Source organism: Clarias gariepinus, chromosome 3 (assembly GCF_024256425.1).
Source record: "Clarias gariepinus isolate MV-2021 ecotype Netherlands chromosome 3, CGAR_prim_01v2, whole genome shotgun sequence".
NCBI classification, from domain to species: Eukaryota; Metazoa; Chordata; class Actinopteri; order Siluriformes; family Clariidae; genus Clarias; species Clarias gariepinus.
In genome coordinates this window covers 45,748,220-45,762,500 of record NC_071102.1, presented here as the reverse complement: position 1 = coordinate 45,762,500, position 14,281 = coordinate 45,748,220, and the positions used below count along the sequence as shown (strand labels likewise).

Here is a 14,281-nt window from a genome sequence, read left to right as displayed (position 1 = left end):
CATCAAAGCACACATTCGCACCTTTCTCCTGTTCATCAGAGTGAAGAACGATCACAGCCGCTAGTTTGTTGTTGTGCACACGAGGTCGTTTAACTGTTCTAGGTTCCGTATTAAAAGGTTCTGAGCAGTGCGTACACCACCAGAATTATTATTTCTATACAAACTTAGCAAATAATTCACTCCTACCACACAGCATGGAAATGTATGAATAGTTCAGAGAGCGCCACCTGTAGGATTATTAAAAAACAGCGACGTTTTACCGCCTTGAACACCTCCAAAGTCTCAGAACTCGACTCGACAGTGAACGCACGCGTTGAGAAGCTGCGAGCGCTGAGTGTGCACAGGCAGCTTCTAACTTGAGCATGTGGGGCACTTTGTTTCCACTGAGAGTGATTTGAGACACATCCTCTAGCTCATGAAGATCGTTCCCGTACACCGTGCCGTTATACTGGACACAGCTCTTGGGTTACACCCTCTCCTCCGGCTCTGTCCTAAATGACATTCCGTAGTGCGCTCCTAACCTGAGGGTCAAACCAAACGTCTTTTCTAGTCATGAAGCCGTGGCTTTTCTGGGAAAACGGTACGAGTCACTGTGCTGAGTGTGTACCGAGTCCTCCTGAGGTTGATGATGTGTACCGCTCTGCATGAACCTCGTCATCTTTGTTTGCTCTTTCTCTCTCTCTCTCTCTCTCACACACACACACACAGTGCGTGAGGGCCGTAATTATGGCTTGAGGCACAGGGTCATGGACTTTGAGTCAGTCTGTAATCAAGGCTTGGGCTTATTTTAATTGCACAGTAAACTGGATATGCACAACAGAAGGGTGTGGTTATGCACACGTGTGTGTGTGTGTGTGTGTGTGTGTGTGTGTGTGTAGCTTTTGTATATAAGAGATCACCAGGGATTTGTTCTAACCTGTATATCTTGGGAGTGTTTCTCACCCATCTTCCATTTTTAATCTCTTCATTCTTTTCTCTTCATTCACTTCATCAGCTTCGTCTGTGCTCAAGTGTGTCTCACCTCCCACCACACACACACACACACACACACACACACACACACAAACACACTCCCTTCATTTATGTTACATGACACATCATGGTCTTTAGAGACAAACAGGACACGCCTTCTTCACTGAGACTAACACACACATGCACAAACAAAGACCACGCCTCCTTCAGTAACACTGACCCTGAAAGGACACACCTCCTCCAGTGACACTCTGAGACTGACACACACACACACACACACAAAGGCCATGCCTCCCTTATTGAGACTGTCCCTGAAAGGACACACCTCCTTCAGTGACACTGTGAGACTGACACACGCACACACACACACACACACACAAAAGCCTCGCCTCCTTAAATGACCCCGCCTCCTTCATTGAGACTGGTAGACACAGGCCACGCCTCCTACAGTGAGACTGACACACACGCCTCCTTCACTGACCGTTAAAGGCCTCGCCTCCCCCAATGGTCCTACAAGGGCCACGCCTCATTTACTGAGGCTGATACACACAGGCCACGCCTCCTTCAATGAAATTTATACACACAGGACACGCCTCCTTCACTGAGACTGATACAGGCCACGCCCCCTTCACTGAAACTGAAACAGGCCATGCCTCCTTCACTGACACTCAAGCAACTTTTATTTTCATCAGGCTTTAGCTACTTTTGACTGGAAGTACAAGTAGGCAACACCAACCGTCTGAATGAAAGCAAACTGTCCTCCGGGGGACAAGGAGGACAAAGCACCAGGAGGACACACAAGCAGAAAATTTTGTTAGAAATGGGGGGGTATGAGATGACAGCTGGCTGAAAGGAATGTGAATGTGACAGAAAAAACAACACAAAGTTAATTTCAGTCCCCGGCTCTCTATAATACTCTATAATACTCCGTAATACTCTTTAATACTCTATAACACCCTATAATGCTTTATAACACTCTATAATACTCAACACTATATAATACTCAATAACACTCTATAATACTCTATAGCACCCTATAATACTCTATAACACTCTATTATACTCTATAGCACCCTATAATACTCTATAACACTCTATAATACTCAACACTATATAATACTCAATAACACTCTATAATACTCTATAGCACCCTATAATACTCTATAACACCCTATAATACTCTATAACACTATATCATTTTATAATACTCTATAACACTCTATAATACTGAATAACACTATAATACTCAATAACACTCTATAACACTTTATAATACTCTATAACACTCAATAACACCCTGTAATACAGGGTGGGCCATTTATATGGATACACCTTAATAAAATGGGAATGGTTGGTGATATTAACTTCCTGTTTGTGGCACATAAGTATATGTGAGGGGGAAAACTTATAAAGCAGTTATTAGCAGTTTGCTAACTGTAGCATGGGAGATGGGTGGTCTCGTAGTGCATTGAAATCTGCTGCAATGACCCGGTTAGTGCGTTCACCAGACATCAACACACAATTTCTATCCACTCCTCACGTGTCATTAATATGTAAACTGCTAATAACTGCTTTATAAGTGGTCAGAAACGTGTAAATAACTCATGAAAGAATAAAGTTATGTTAAAACCAAGCACACCATTGTTTTCTTGTAAAATTCCCAATATGTTTGATGTGTCACATGACCCTCTTCCTATTGAAAAAATAAAAGTTGGATCCAAAATGGCCACTATGGCCACCACCCATCTTGAAAAGTTTTCCCTCTCACATATACTAATGTGCCACAAACAGGAAGTTAATATCACCAACCATTCCCATTTTATTGAGGTGTATCCATATAAATGGCCCACCCTGTACTTTATACCACTCTATAATACGCTATAACACTATAATACTCTATAACACTCAATAACACCATATAATACTCAATAACACTCTATAATACTCTATAACACTCTATAACACTATAATACTCAATAACACTATATAATACTCAATAACACTCCATAATACTCTATAACACTATAATACTATATAACAGTCTATAATACTCTATAACACTCTATAATACTCTATAACACTCTATAATGCTCAATAACACTCTAAAATACTCTATAATACTATAACACTCTATAATACTCTAACACTCTATAACAATTTACAATACTACATAACATTCTATAATACTCTATAACACTGTATAATACTCAATAACACTGTATAACACTCTATAATACTCTATAATATTCTAACACTCTATAACACTTTACTATACTCTATAACACTCTAACACTATACATGTAATACTCTATAACACTGTATAATACTCAATAACACTATAATACTCAATAACACTTTATAACACTATAACACTCTATAATACTGTATAACATTATAATACTCTATAACACTTTACACTCTATAACACTCTATAATACTCCAACAATCTATAACACTTTACAATTCTCTATAACACTCTATAACACTATAATACTTTATAACACTGTATAATACTCAATAACACTGTATAATACTCAATAACTATAACACTCCATAATACTCTATAACACTCTAAATGCTCTACAACACTCTATAATACTCTATAGTACTCTGTAACATTTTATAACACTCTATAACACTATTATACTCTATAACACTCTATTATACTCTAATACTCTATAACACTCTATAATACTTTATAATACTCTATAATACTCTATATTACTTTATAATACTCTATAACACTCTATAATACTTTATAACACTTTATAATACTCTATAACTCTCTATAACACTCTATTATACTCTAATACACTATAACACTATAATACTTTATAATACTCTATAACACTCTAAATGCTCTACAACACTCTATAATACTCTATAGTACTCTGTAACATTTTATAATACTCTATAACACTATTATACTCTAATAACACTCTATAACACTATAACACTCTATAATACTCTATAACACTCTATTATACTCTAATACTCTATAACACTCTATAATACTTTATAATACTCTATAATACTCTATATTACTCTATATTACTTTATAATACTCTATAACACTCTATAATACTTTATAACACTTTATAATACTCTATAACACTCTATAACACTCTATTATACTCTAATACACTATAACACTATAATACTTTATAATACTCTATAACACTCTATAATACTCTATAATACTCTGGTGTCTAAAAACACTTTGTGTCCACTCTGTTCTGCGGTTTGTCATGGTGGCCTGACAATGAGGATGCGTCATGTGTCAGGATTCACGTATCACCCATCATATATCACCCATCATATATCACCGCAGTCACGCTGATATATCATAGATGATGCGAGATGAGAACTGGGTATGAAATCTCTGAAGTACGATTTTTATAAAATGTGCCGCAGGGGGAGAGGGAGAGGGTGGCGGGCGGGGGCGGGGGGTGTATGAGGGCAGATAAAACGGCTGGGCAATAAAAGCATTCCTCAGCTGTGGAGCAACACCGAGAGGTTTTTTAATAAAAAAATAATAATAATCTCATCCCCGTCCACCCGAACACAAACAGCACACGGGCCAGCTGCGTGTTTGTGTTGGACGCACGACACACCGGGGTTCAGCAAAACAACCTCTCAGCGTCCAGAGTCCTCTCAGAGCAGCGCGCTCTATCACAGATATAGTTACATATGATGGTCAGTTATTTCTTTCACAGGGTGTGTAAACTTACAGGAACACACACACACATTGTGTGTAATATACATAAGGCTCCTCTCTCTCAGCAGGAAAAAAAAATGTTTGACATTCTCGAAAATCTCTGACACGAGTCGATATGATAGTCAGGGGTCAAAGGTCGGAGCTGAGTCTGCGGTCTAGAGTTAATCTTTCCCTCATGGCCTCAATCTACAGTACGAAGTATGTAGTGCGCTACACAGCGACATGGAGTGATTCGGGACACAGTCTGGGTCTTATTAGGCTTGGCAGCTTTTAGAAAAACCTCTCTCTCTCTCACACACACACACACACACACTGTGTGTGGGTGTGTAACACACTCCTGTATAAATAAAATGAGTGCAGGTCTCAGCAGGGTGTAATTCGGGACGCAGCCTGTGTCCTATCAGTCCCGGTGCCCTTACACAGAGGTGAGAGGTGAACATCCAGATGTTGAGAGTGTGTGTGTGTGTGTGTGAGAGAGATCCTTTTGATTAGGTGAGTGAGTGACATCATGAGCAAATCTCCCGCGCGCCGGCGAGGAAGCACAGGAGGGTGCCGATACTTTTGCTCGAGACAATGACTGCAACCGGTTTAGGTTGTGATGAATCGACAGCCTTTGCACACACACACACACACACACACACACACACACATCCAACACCATAATGTGATAATGAATAATATGATTAACGAAGCTTCTCTCTCTCCCTCTCTGTCTCGGTGTCTTCTGTCTCTCTCTCTCTCTTTATCGATGTCTCACTGTGTTTCTTTTTGTCTTTCTCTCTCTCTCACACTTTTTTCTGTCTCTCTCTGTCTCTTTTTTACTCTCGCTGTCTCACTCTGTCTTCTTTCTCTGTCTCCGTTTCTCTTTCATTCTTTTAGTCATTATGTCTCTATCTTTCAGTTTCTTTTATTTTTCGCCGTCTCTCTCTTCTCTCACTCGGTCTTTCTCCCTGTTTTTCCTTCTTAGTCTGTTTCTATTTGTTTTTTGGACCATTTCTCAGAGAGTGTTTTTTGGAAGACAGCCCGTAACTCATAACTAATTATTTTTATTTATTTTGGACGTGTCCCACATGTATCTGCCTTTTAATGAAGAGTGATTTAGGACTCAGCCCACGGCTCTGTTTTTTTCCCCCCCAAAATCCCCCAAAACACTGCTTACACAGAACACAGAGGTTTGGGTGAAGCTTGAACGAGTGTCTGATCAGGCAGTGATTTGGGACACGCCCCAGGCCGTCTTACGTGTGTTTACTCTCTTCCAGCCGGCCGTGTTGGACAACCTGCTGACGTCGATGAAGTTTGTGCTGCACGGGATGGGCGTGCTCCGGATCAACCTGGCCAACAACAAGAACAAGGTGTCTCTCACACACACACACACACACACACACACACACACACACACACACACGCACACACACACAGACAAACAAAGACACACTTCAACAAAAAAAACAAAAAAATGTCAGTGTAGAATATTACCGATATTTATACTGATTGAACACACTCACTGGCCACTTCATTGTTCAACTGCTCGATAACACAAATATATAATCAGCCAATCAGACGGAGGGAACGCCGTGCATTTATCCATGTAGACATGGCAGGACGATCAAACCGAACATCAGAATAAAGGACAAAGGTTTCCTGGTTTCCTGAACATGACGGTGAGGTCACTGTCCTCACACGGCCTCCACAGTCACCTGATCTCAGTCCAGGAGAGCGGCTTCGGGACGCGGCGGGACGGGAGAGTCGCATTATGGACGCGCAGCCGAAAAAACTGCAGCGATGCTCTGACTGATGCTCTCATTGATATAGAGCAAGGAATGTTTACGTCATGTGTCGAATCTCTGCCACGAAGACTTAAGGAAGTTCTGAAGGAAAACATGGGCTCCAGCCCGGTACTAACTAGCAGGCTGAACCTAATGAAGTGTAAATAGTGAAAGAAAAGAGCTGCGGTTTTACCAGGTACACTAGGTGGCAGCAGCTGCACTGTTTGTCTCCCGCCTTTCTCTCTCTCACACACTTTCTGTCTCTCTCTCTCTCTCACACTTTCTGTCTCTCTCTCTCTCACACTTTCTGTCTCTCTCTCTGTCTCTCTCTCGGACACTTTTATGTGTTTAGCAGGTGCAGTTACATCACTGCCGTGTCATCTCTCTCTCTCTCTTTTTCTCCTTTTTTCCTTAAACACACAGTGTGTAATTAGCAGGCGGTTAGCATGCGCGGCGGTGGCTAATTACCATGCAGTGGTGATAACAGTCATACAGATGGCTCTCTCTTTTTAAACAGATCCTCTCGCCTCCTCATAAGCTTTGTGTTTTATTTATTTATTTTTTCTAAATAAATCTTGCGTTTTGAGTAGAAAAAACCTGACTGAATGTTTCTGCGGAGGCTGATGAGCTGACGTATGTGTGTGTGTGTGTGTGTGTGTGTGTGTGTGTGTGATCCACAGGTCCACGCCCACTCTGTTCTGTCATGTGGGCGCTGCTTTGATGAGGAGCAGTTGCTCTTCCCGTTTATAAGCCACGCCCTTTCCTGTCTGTGGGCGGATCAGGGGGTGCGGTCTGCAGCGGCGCGAGGCTACGAGTTCGAACTCAATGACTCGGCACTATAGTGAGTAACACACACACACACACACACACACACACACACAATTGTTTATTATACACAGTGGTGTTCAGGTTGTGTTGTTTTAATCCATACTGTAAAGTCAGACTCTAATTGAGACTCTAACTCTGATTCTGATTGGTCAGGAGGTGTTGGTTCATTTCCATGGCAACACACAGCGTGTTCTAGTAACGGTAAAGTAACAGTGATGCACATAAGTATTGACACCCTGAATTTCACCAAGCGTTAAAACTTATACGGCTTACATGGGATTTTATCTTTATAAAAATGGAGAAAAAATTTATCTAGTTTTACAAAAATACAGTATACGTGCAAAAGTATGTGCACCCTTGACCACCACACTTGTAATTACTTTTTGAACGTTTATTTCCAGATTTATTCCCTGTCCTGTTATAATGTTCATTCACACGCTCTATAAGAACATTAGTTCCTGTTCGTCTCCACACACACACACACACACACACACAGTAGTAGAAATGTGCCAATTTATTACCCATGAATACATTAATCTGCCGACAAACAGAGCAGAAATGAGATGAAGATTTTCCACAAGACACTTAATTGCGCTGCCGTGACCTCACCAGTGACCTCTGATCTTTTTTCTTTTTCTATAGTTCATGAATATTCTATTACAATCATTCTGGATCAAAGTTCACACTTTAAGTTTTTTTTTTTTTATGTTTTGTTTTGGTCATGTTGTCCTGATTGTGCTCCTTGTCTAATCTTTATTCTGTATAACTGTCTGTAATTAAAACAGTTTGCTATAATTACTCTTTTCTTATTATTTGTTTTTTTTGCCTGTTTTTTTTTCCTTCTCACAAGCGCACGTTTTTTTATGTACAGTAATCCTACGTCCTATCTATCCTAACAGTGACATGAAACTTCTGGGTGGAACAACTACAGGTGGAACAAACAAACATGAAAATAAAAACTGATTTTAGAGAGCGACTGAGAGAATACGAGAACATTTTCAACATTTCGTCGGATAAACACCAGCGTGAGTGAAGCGAAGCGTGTGAACGTGAGATGTAACGTCTTGGCGAATTTACGATTCAAATTTTACGCCCCGAAAGCAACAACGAACAGCTTCCTCATCACTCGTCTGTGATACTGATCATAATCAATCTCATCAAGCCCAGCCTGGGTAGTTTAGGAGCGCTAGTGGTGAGAAGCTAGGACCATAAGGAGGCTAATGCAGAAGTGGCAAAATGTACAGTACCTGAAATGGCCACTAGAAGTGAGCTCTGAAAAGTGAGTTAATCCCCATGTCAAAATGTCCAATAGGTATAAATAAGTTTATAACTCATCCTGAACTTATCAGTTCATATTTTATTAAGCCATAAAGTTATGCATCATTAGAGGGCGTGGCTGATTTAAGTGACAGCTGCACGCAGGTGTCAAAACGCTATCTGGCTGCTATGCATAATTTTAGCCAACCAACAAATCATTGTGGTTTAAATTAGCACAAAAAATGTAGGAGTTGTCACTTGACTGAGTTTAATCAGATGCAAAGTACGGTTAGAACTAAAGCTAACTTGCTCCTGGTAGCAGATGTAAGTAGACATGTTCCAACCAACAGTCAGTCTCCGTTGGCTCCGCCCGTTTGCCCATTTATGGATTAACCGGGTTTTAGGCGGAGTCAGCTCCTGGCAGTATGGTGGAGACCAGGTGACGTACAGCCGCGCTTCAACACCGCTCTTTAGAAAACCCGAGAGTGACGTCACAGAGGGTTTGTCCAGTTTTTCCAGTCATGAGACATGTTCTTAAAATTGTTAAATGTGTGTAAAGTGTGTATGACTGTAACAATAGTTACACAGGGAATATTCACGGCTCTGCTCTTATAAACACCACGGCGGTAATCTAATACAGGACGTGTGTATGAAGTCTGCACAGCTAGTGATTAGTGTGTGTGTGTGTGTGTATAAGCAGTTTAGATGGTGTTTGTTTGTGTGTGGGAGTGTTTGTGGGTCTGTTTTTTTTGGTTTTGTTTGTGTGTGTGTGTGTGTGCGCGCGTGTTTAAGAGAGAGAGATAAAACACCGGGAGGGTAATTATTTAAATTCAGCAGCTCGGGTCTCCTGTAGCGCAAGAGTGCAGTGTGCGTCACAGCAAATGAGGATCTGAGTTAGAGAGGTGTATATATGTGTGTGTGTTTGTGTGTGTGTGTGTGTGTGTGTTTTAAGTGGCAGTTAGTAGTGTGTAGTTGTGTTTAAATGGAGAGCGTGGCCACCCTGGAGCTGTTCATTTTAGATTTATTGTCAGACTGTACCACATTTTAAAACTGTGTGTGTGTGTGTGCGTGTGTGTGTGTGTGGGGTGCTAGAGTAAAATAAAAAGGTGTTGTGTGATGAAAGCGGAGTCACTGTGTTCCCACCATGACGGTGATTGTTTTCCTGCAGCAGCACACCCGAGTGTTTATCTCTCCTACACCGCACTGATTTAACAACAAAGTAGTTTCATTTACCAAAGAAACACACACACACACACACACACACAAACACACTTTTACTTTGTTTTTTTTTTGGTTTGTGGTTTTCTTTTCTTTTTTTTTATGATGTCTATTGCTCTGTGTGTTTCCCACATGCACACACACAAACACACACACACACAAACACACTTTTCATCTATGTGAAAGGTCAGATTTTTCCACATTTCCTTCGTCCATCTGCGGTCCCTCATTTTCTGTCTCTCTGTCACTCATGTCATTAATGTCTGTCTGTCTTTTTTTACCTTTGCTTCCAAGAGATGATTGAAAGAAATTTTCAACTTATGAATGTATCCAAAAAACAGTTTATCATAATACAGAAGTTGGTGTTTCCCGATCATGTGTTTGCCGATCACTAATGTGTTTCCCTTATCACTAGAGTGTTTCCCTTATCACTAAAGTGTTTCTCTTATCACTAGAGTGTTTCTCTTATTACTAGAGTGTTTCCTTATCACTAGAGTGTTTCCTTATCACTTGAGTGTTTCCCTTATTACTAGAGTGTTTCCTTATCACTAGAGTGTTTCCTTATCACTATAATGTTTCCTTATCACTTCAGTGTTTCCTTATCACTATAATGTTTCCTTATCACTAGAGTGTTTCCCTTATCACTAGAGTGTTTCCCTTATCACTAGAGTGTTTCCTTATCACTATAATGTTTCCTTATCACTAGAGTGTTTCCCTTATCACTAGAGTGTTTCCCTTATCACTTGAGTGTTTCCCTTATCACTAGAGTGTTTCCTTATCACTAGAGTGTTTCCCTTATCACTAGAGTGTTTCCCTTATCACTAGAGTGTTTCTCTTATCACTAGAGTGTTTCCTTATCACTAGAGTGTTTCTCTTATTACTAGAGTGTTTCTTTTATTACTAGAGTGTTTCCTTATCACTAGAGTGTTTCCTTATCACTAGAGTGTTTCCTTATCACTAGAGTGTTTCTCTTATTACTAGAGTGTTTCCTTATCACTAGAGTGTTTCCTTATCACTTGAGTGTTTCCCTTATCACTAGAGTGTTTCTTTTATTACTAGAGTGTTTCCTTATCACTAGAGTGTTTCCTTATCACTTGAGTGTTTCCCTTATCACTATAATGTTTCCCTTATCACTAGAGTGTTTCCCTTATCACTAGAGTGTTTCTCTTATTAATAAAGTGTTTCTTTATCACTAGAGTGTTTCCCTTATCACTAGAGTGTTTCTTTATCACTAGAGTGTTTCCCTTATCACTAGAGTGTTTCCCTTTTCACTAGAGTGTTTCCCTTATCACTAGAGTGTTTCCTTATCACTATAATGTTTCCTTATCACTAGAGTGTTTCCTTATCACTTCAGTGTTTCCTTATCACTATAATGTTTCCTTATCACTAGAGTGTTTCCCTTATCACTAGAGTGTTTCCCTTATCACTAGAGTGTTTCCCTTATCACTTGAGTGTTTCCCTTATCACTAGAGTGTTTCCTTATCACTATAATGTTTCCTTATCACTAGAGTGTTTCCTTATCACTTGAGTGTTTCCCTTATCACTATAATGTTTCCCTTATCACTAGAGTGTTTCCCTTATCACTAGAGTGTTTCTTTATCACTAGAGTGTTTCCCTTATCACTAGAGTGTTTCCTTATCACTTCAGTGTTTCCTTATCACTATAATGTTTCCTTATCACTAGAGTGTTTCCTTATCACTTGAGTGTTTTTCTTATCACTATAATGTTTCCCTTATCACTAGAGTGTTTCCCTTATCACTAGAGTGTTTCTTTATCACTAGAGTGTTTCCCTTATCACTAGAGTGTTTCCTTATCACTTCAGTGTTTCCTTATCACTATAATGTTTCCTTATCACTAGAGTGTTTCCTTATCACTTGAGTGTTTCCCTTATCACTATAATGTTTCCCTTATCACTAGAGTGTTTCCCTTATCACTAGAGTGTTTCTTTATCACTAGAGTGTTTCCCTTATCACTAGAGTGTTTCCTTATCACTTCAGTGTTTCCTTATCACTATAATGTTTCCTTATCACTAGAGTGTTTCCCTTATCACTAGAGTGTTTCCCTTATCACTTGAGTGTTTCCCTTATCACTAGAGTGTTTCCCTTATCACTAGAGTGTTTCCTTATCACTATAATGTTTACTTATCACTAGAGTGTTTCCTTATCACTATAATGTTTACTTATCACTAGAGTGTTTCCCTTATCACTAGAGTGTTTCCCTTATCACTTGAGTGTTTCCCTTATCACTAGAGTGTTTCCCTTATCACTATAATGTTTACTTATCACTAGAGTGTTTCCCTTATCACTAGAGTGTTTCCCTTATCACTTGAGTGTTTCCCTTATCACTTGAGTGTTTCCCTTATCACTAGAGTGTTTCCTTATCACTATAATGTTTACTTATCACTAGAGTGTTTCCCTTATCACTAGAGTGTTTCCCTTATCACTTGAGTGTTTCCCTTATCACTAGAGTGTTTCCTTATCACTATAATGTTTCCTTATCACTAGAGTGTTTCCTTATCACTTCAGTGTTTCCTTATCACTATAATGTTTCCTTATCACTAGAGTGTTTCCTTATCACTTGAGTGTTTCCCTTATCACTATAATGTTTCCCTTATCACTAGAGTGTTTCCTTATCACTTGAGTGTTTCCCTTATCACTATAATGTTTCCCTTATCACTAGAGTGTTTCCCTTATCACTTGAGTGTTTCCCTTATCACTAGAGTGTTTCCCTTATCACTAGAGTGTTTCCTTATCACTATAATGTTTACTTATCACTAGAGTGTTTCCTTATCACTATAATGTTTACTTATCACTAGAGTGTTTCCCTTATCACTAGAGTGTTTCCCTTATCACTTGAGTGTTTCCCTTATCACTAGAGTGTTTCCTTATCACTATAATATTTACTTATCACTAGAGTGTTTCCCTTATCACTAGAGTGTTTCCCTTATCACTTGAGTGTTTCCCTTATCACTAGAGTGTTTCCTTATCACTATAATGTTTCCTTATCACTAGAGTGTTTCCTTATCACTTCAGTGTTTCCTTATCACTATAATGTTTCCTTATCACTTGAGTGTTTCCCTTATCACTATAATGTTTCCCTTATCACTAGAGTGTTTCCTTATCACTTGAGTGTTTCCCTTATCACTATAATGTTTCCCTTATCACTAGAGTGTTTCCCTTATCACTTGAGTGTTTCCCTTATCACTAGAGTGTTTCCCTTATCACTAGAGTGTTTCCTTATCACTATAATGTTTACTTATCACTAGAGTGTTTCCTTATCACTATAATGTTTACTTATCACTAGAGTGTTTCCCTTATCACTAGAGTGTTTCCCTTATCACTTGAGTGTTTCCCTTATCACTAGAGTGTTTCCTTATCACTATAATGTTTACTTATCACTAGAGTGTTTCCCTTATCACTAGAGTGTTTCCCTTATCACTTGAGTGTTTCCCTTATCACTAGAGTGTTTCCTTATCACTATAATGTTTACTTATCACTAGAGTGTTTCCCTTATCACTAGAGTGTTTCCCTTATCACTTGAGTGTTTCCCTTATCACTAGAGTGTTTCCTTATCACTATAATGTTTCCTTATCACTAGAGTGTTTCCTTATCACTTGAGTGTTTCCCTTATCACTATAATGTTTCCCTTATCACTAGAGTGTTTCCCTTATCACTAGAGTGTTTCTCTTATTAATAAAGTGTTTCTTTATCACTAGAGTGTTTCCCTTATCACTAGAGTGTTTCTTTATCACTAGAGTGTTTCCCTTATCACTAGAGTGTTTCCCTTTTCACTAGAGTGTTTCCCTTATCACTAGAGTGTTTCCTTATCACTAGAGTGTTTCCTTATCACTAGAGTGTTTCCTTATCACTAGAGTGTTTCTCTTATTACTAGAGTGTTTCCTTATCACTAGAGTGTTTCCTTATCACTTGAGTGTTTCCCTTATCACTAGAGTGTTTCTTTTATTACTAGAGTGTTTCCTTATCACTAGAGTGTTTCCTTATCACTTGAGTGTTTCCCTTATCACTATAATGTTTCCCTTATCACTAGAGTGTTTCCCTTATCACTAGAGTGTTTCTCTTATTAATAAAGTGTTTCTTTATCACTAGAGTGTTTCCCTTATCACTAGAGTGTTTCTTTATCACTAGAGTGTTTCCCTTATCACTAGAGTGTTTCCCTTTTCACTAGAGTGTTTCCCTTATCACTAGAGTGTTTCCTTATCACTATAATGTTTCCTTATCACTAGAGTGTTTCCTTATCACTTCAGTGTTTCCTTATCACTATAATGTTTCCTTATCACTAGAGTGTTTCCCTTATCACTAGAGTGTTTCCCTTATCACTAGAGTGTTTCCCTTATCACTTGAGTGTTTCCCTTATCACTAGAGTGTTTCCTTATCACTATAATGTTTCCTTATCACTAGAGTGTTTCCTTATCACTTGAGTGTTTCCCTTATCACTATAATGTTTCCCTTATCACTAGAGTGTTTCCCTTATCACTAGAGTGTTTCTTTATCACTAGAGTGTT

General features: G+C 39.1%; 1 protein-coding gene across 1 annotated transcript in view; it reads left to right on the top strand.

The window, feature by feature from the left end:
* gnav1 (guanine nucleotide binding protein (G protein) alpha v1) overlaps window positions 1-14,281 on the top strand; it is a 38,911-nt gene that overhangs the window by 10,686 nt on the left and 13,944 nt on the right. The window contains exons 3-4 of the mRNA XM_053492106.1: window positions 5,950-6,042; window positions 7,137-7,297. Of these exons, the coding sequence (XP_053348081.1) occupies window positions 5,950-6,042; window positions 7,137-7,297 (254 nt within the window). The remainder of the gene's footprint in view (window positions 1-5,949; window positions 6,043-7,136; window positions 7,298-14,281) is intronic.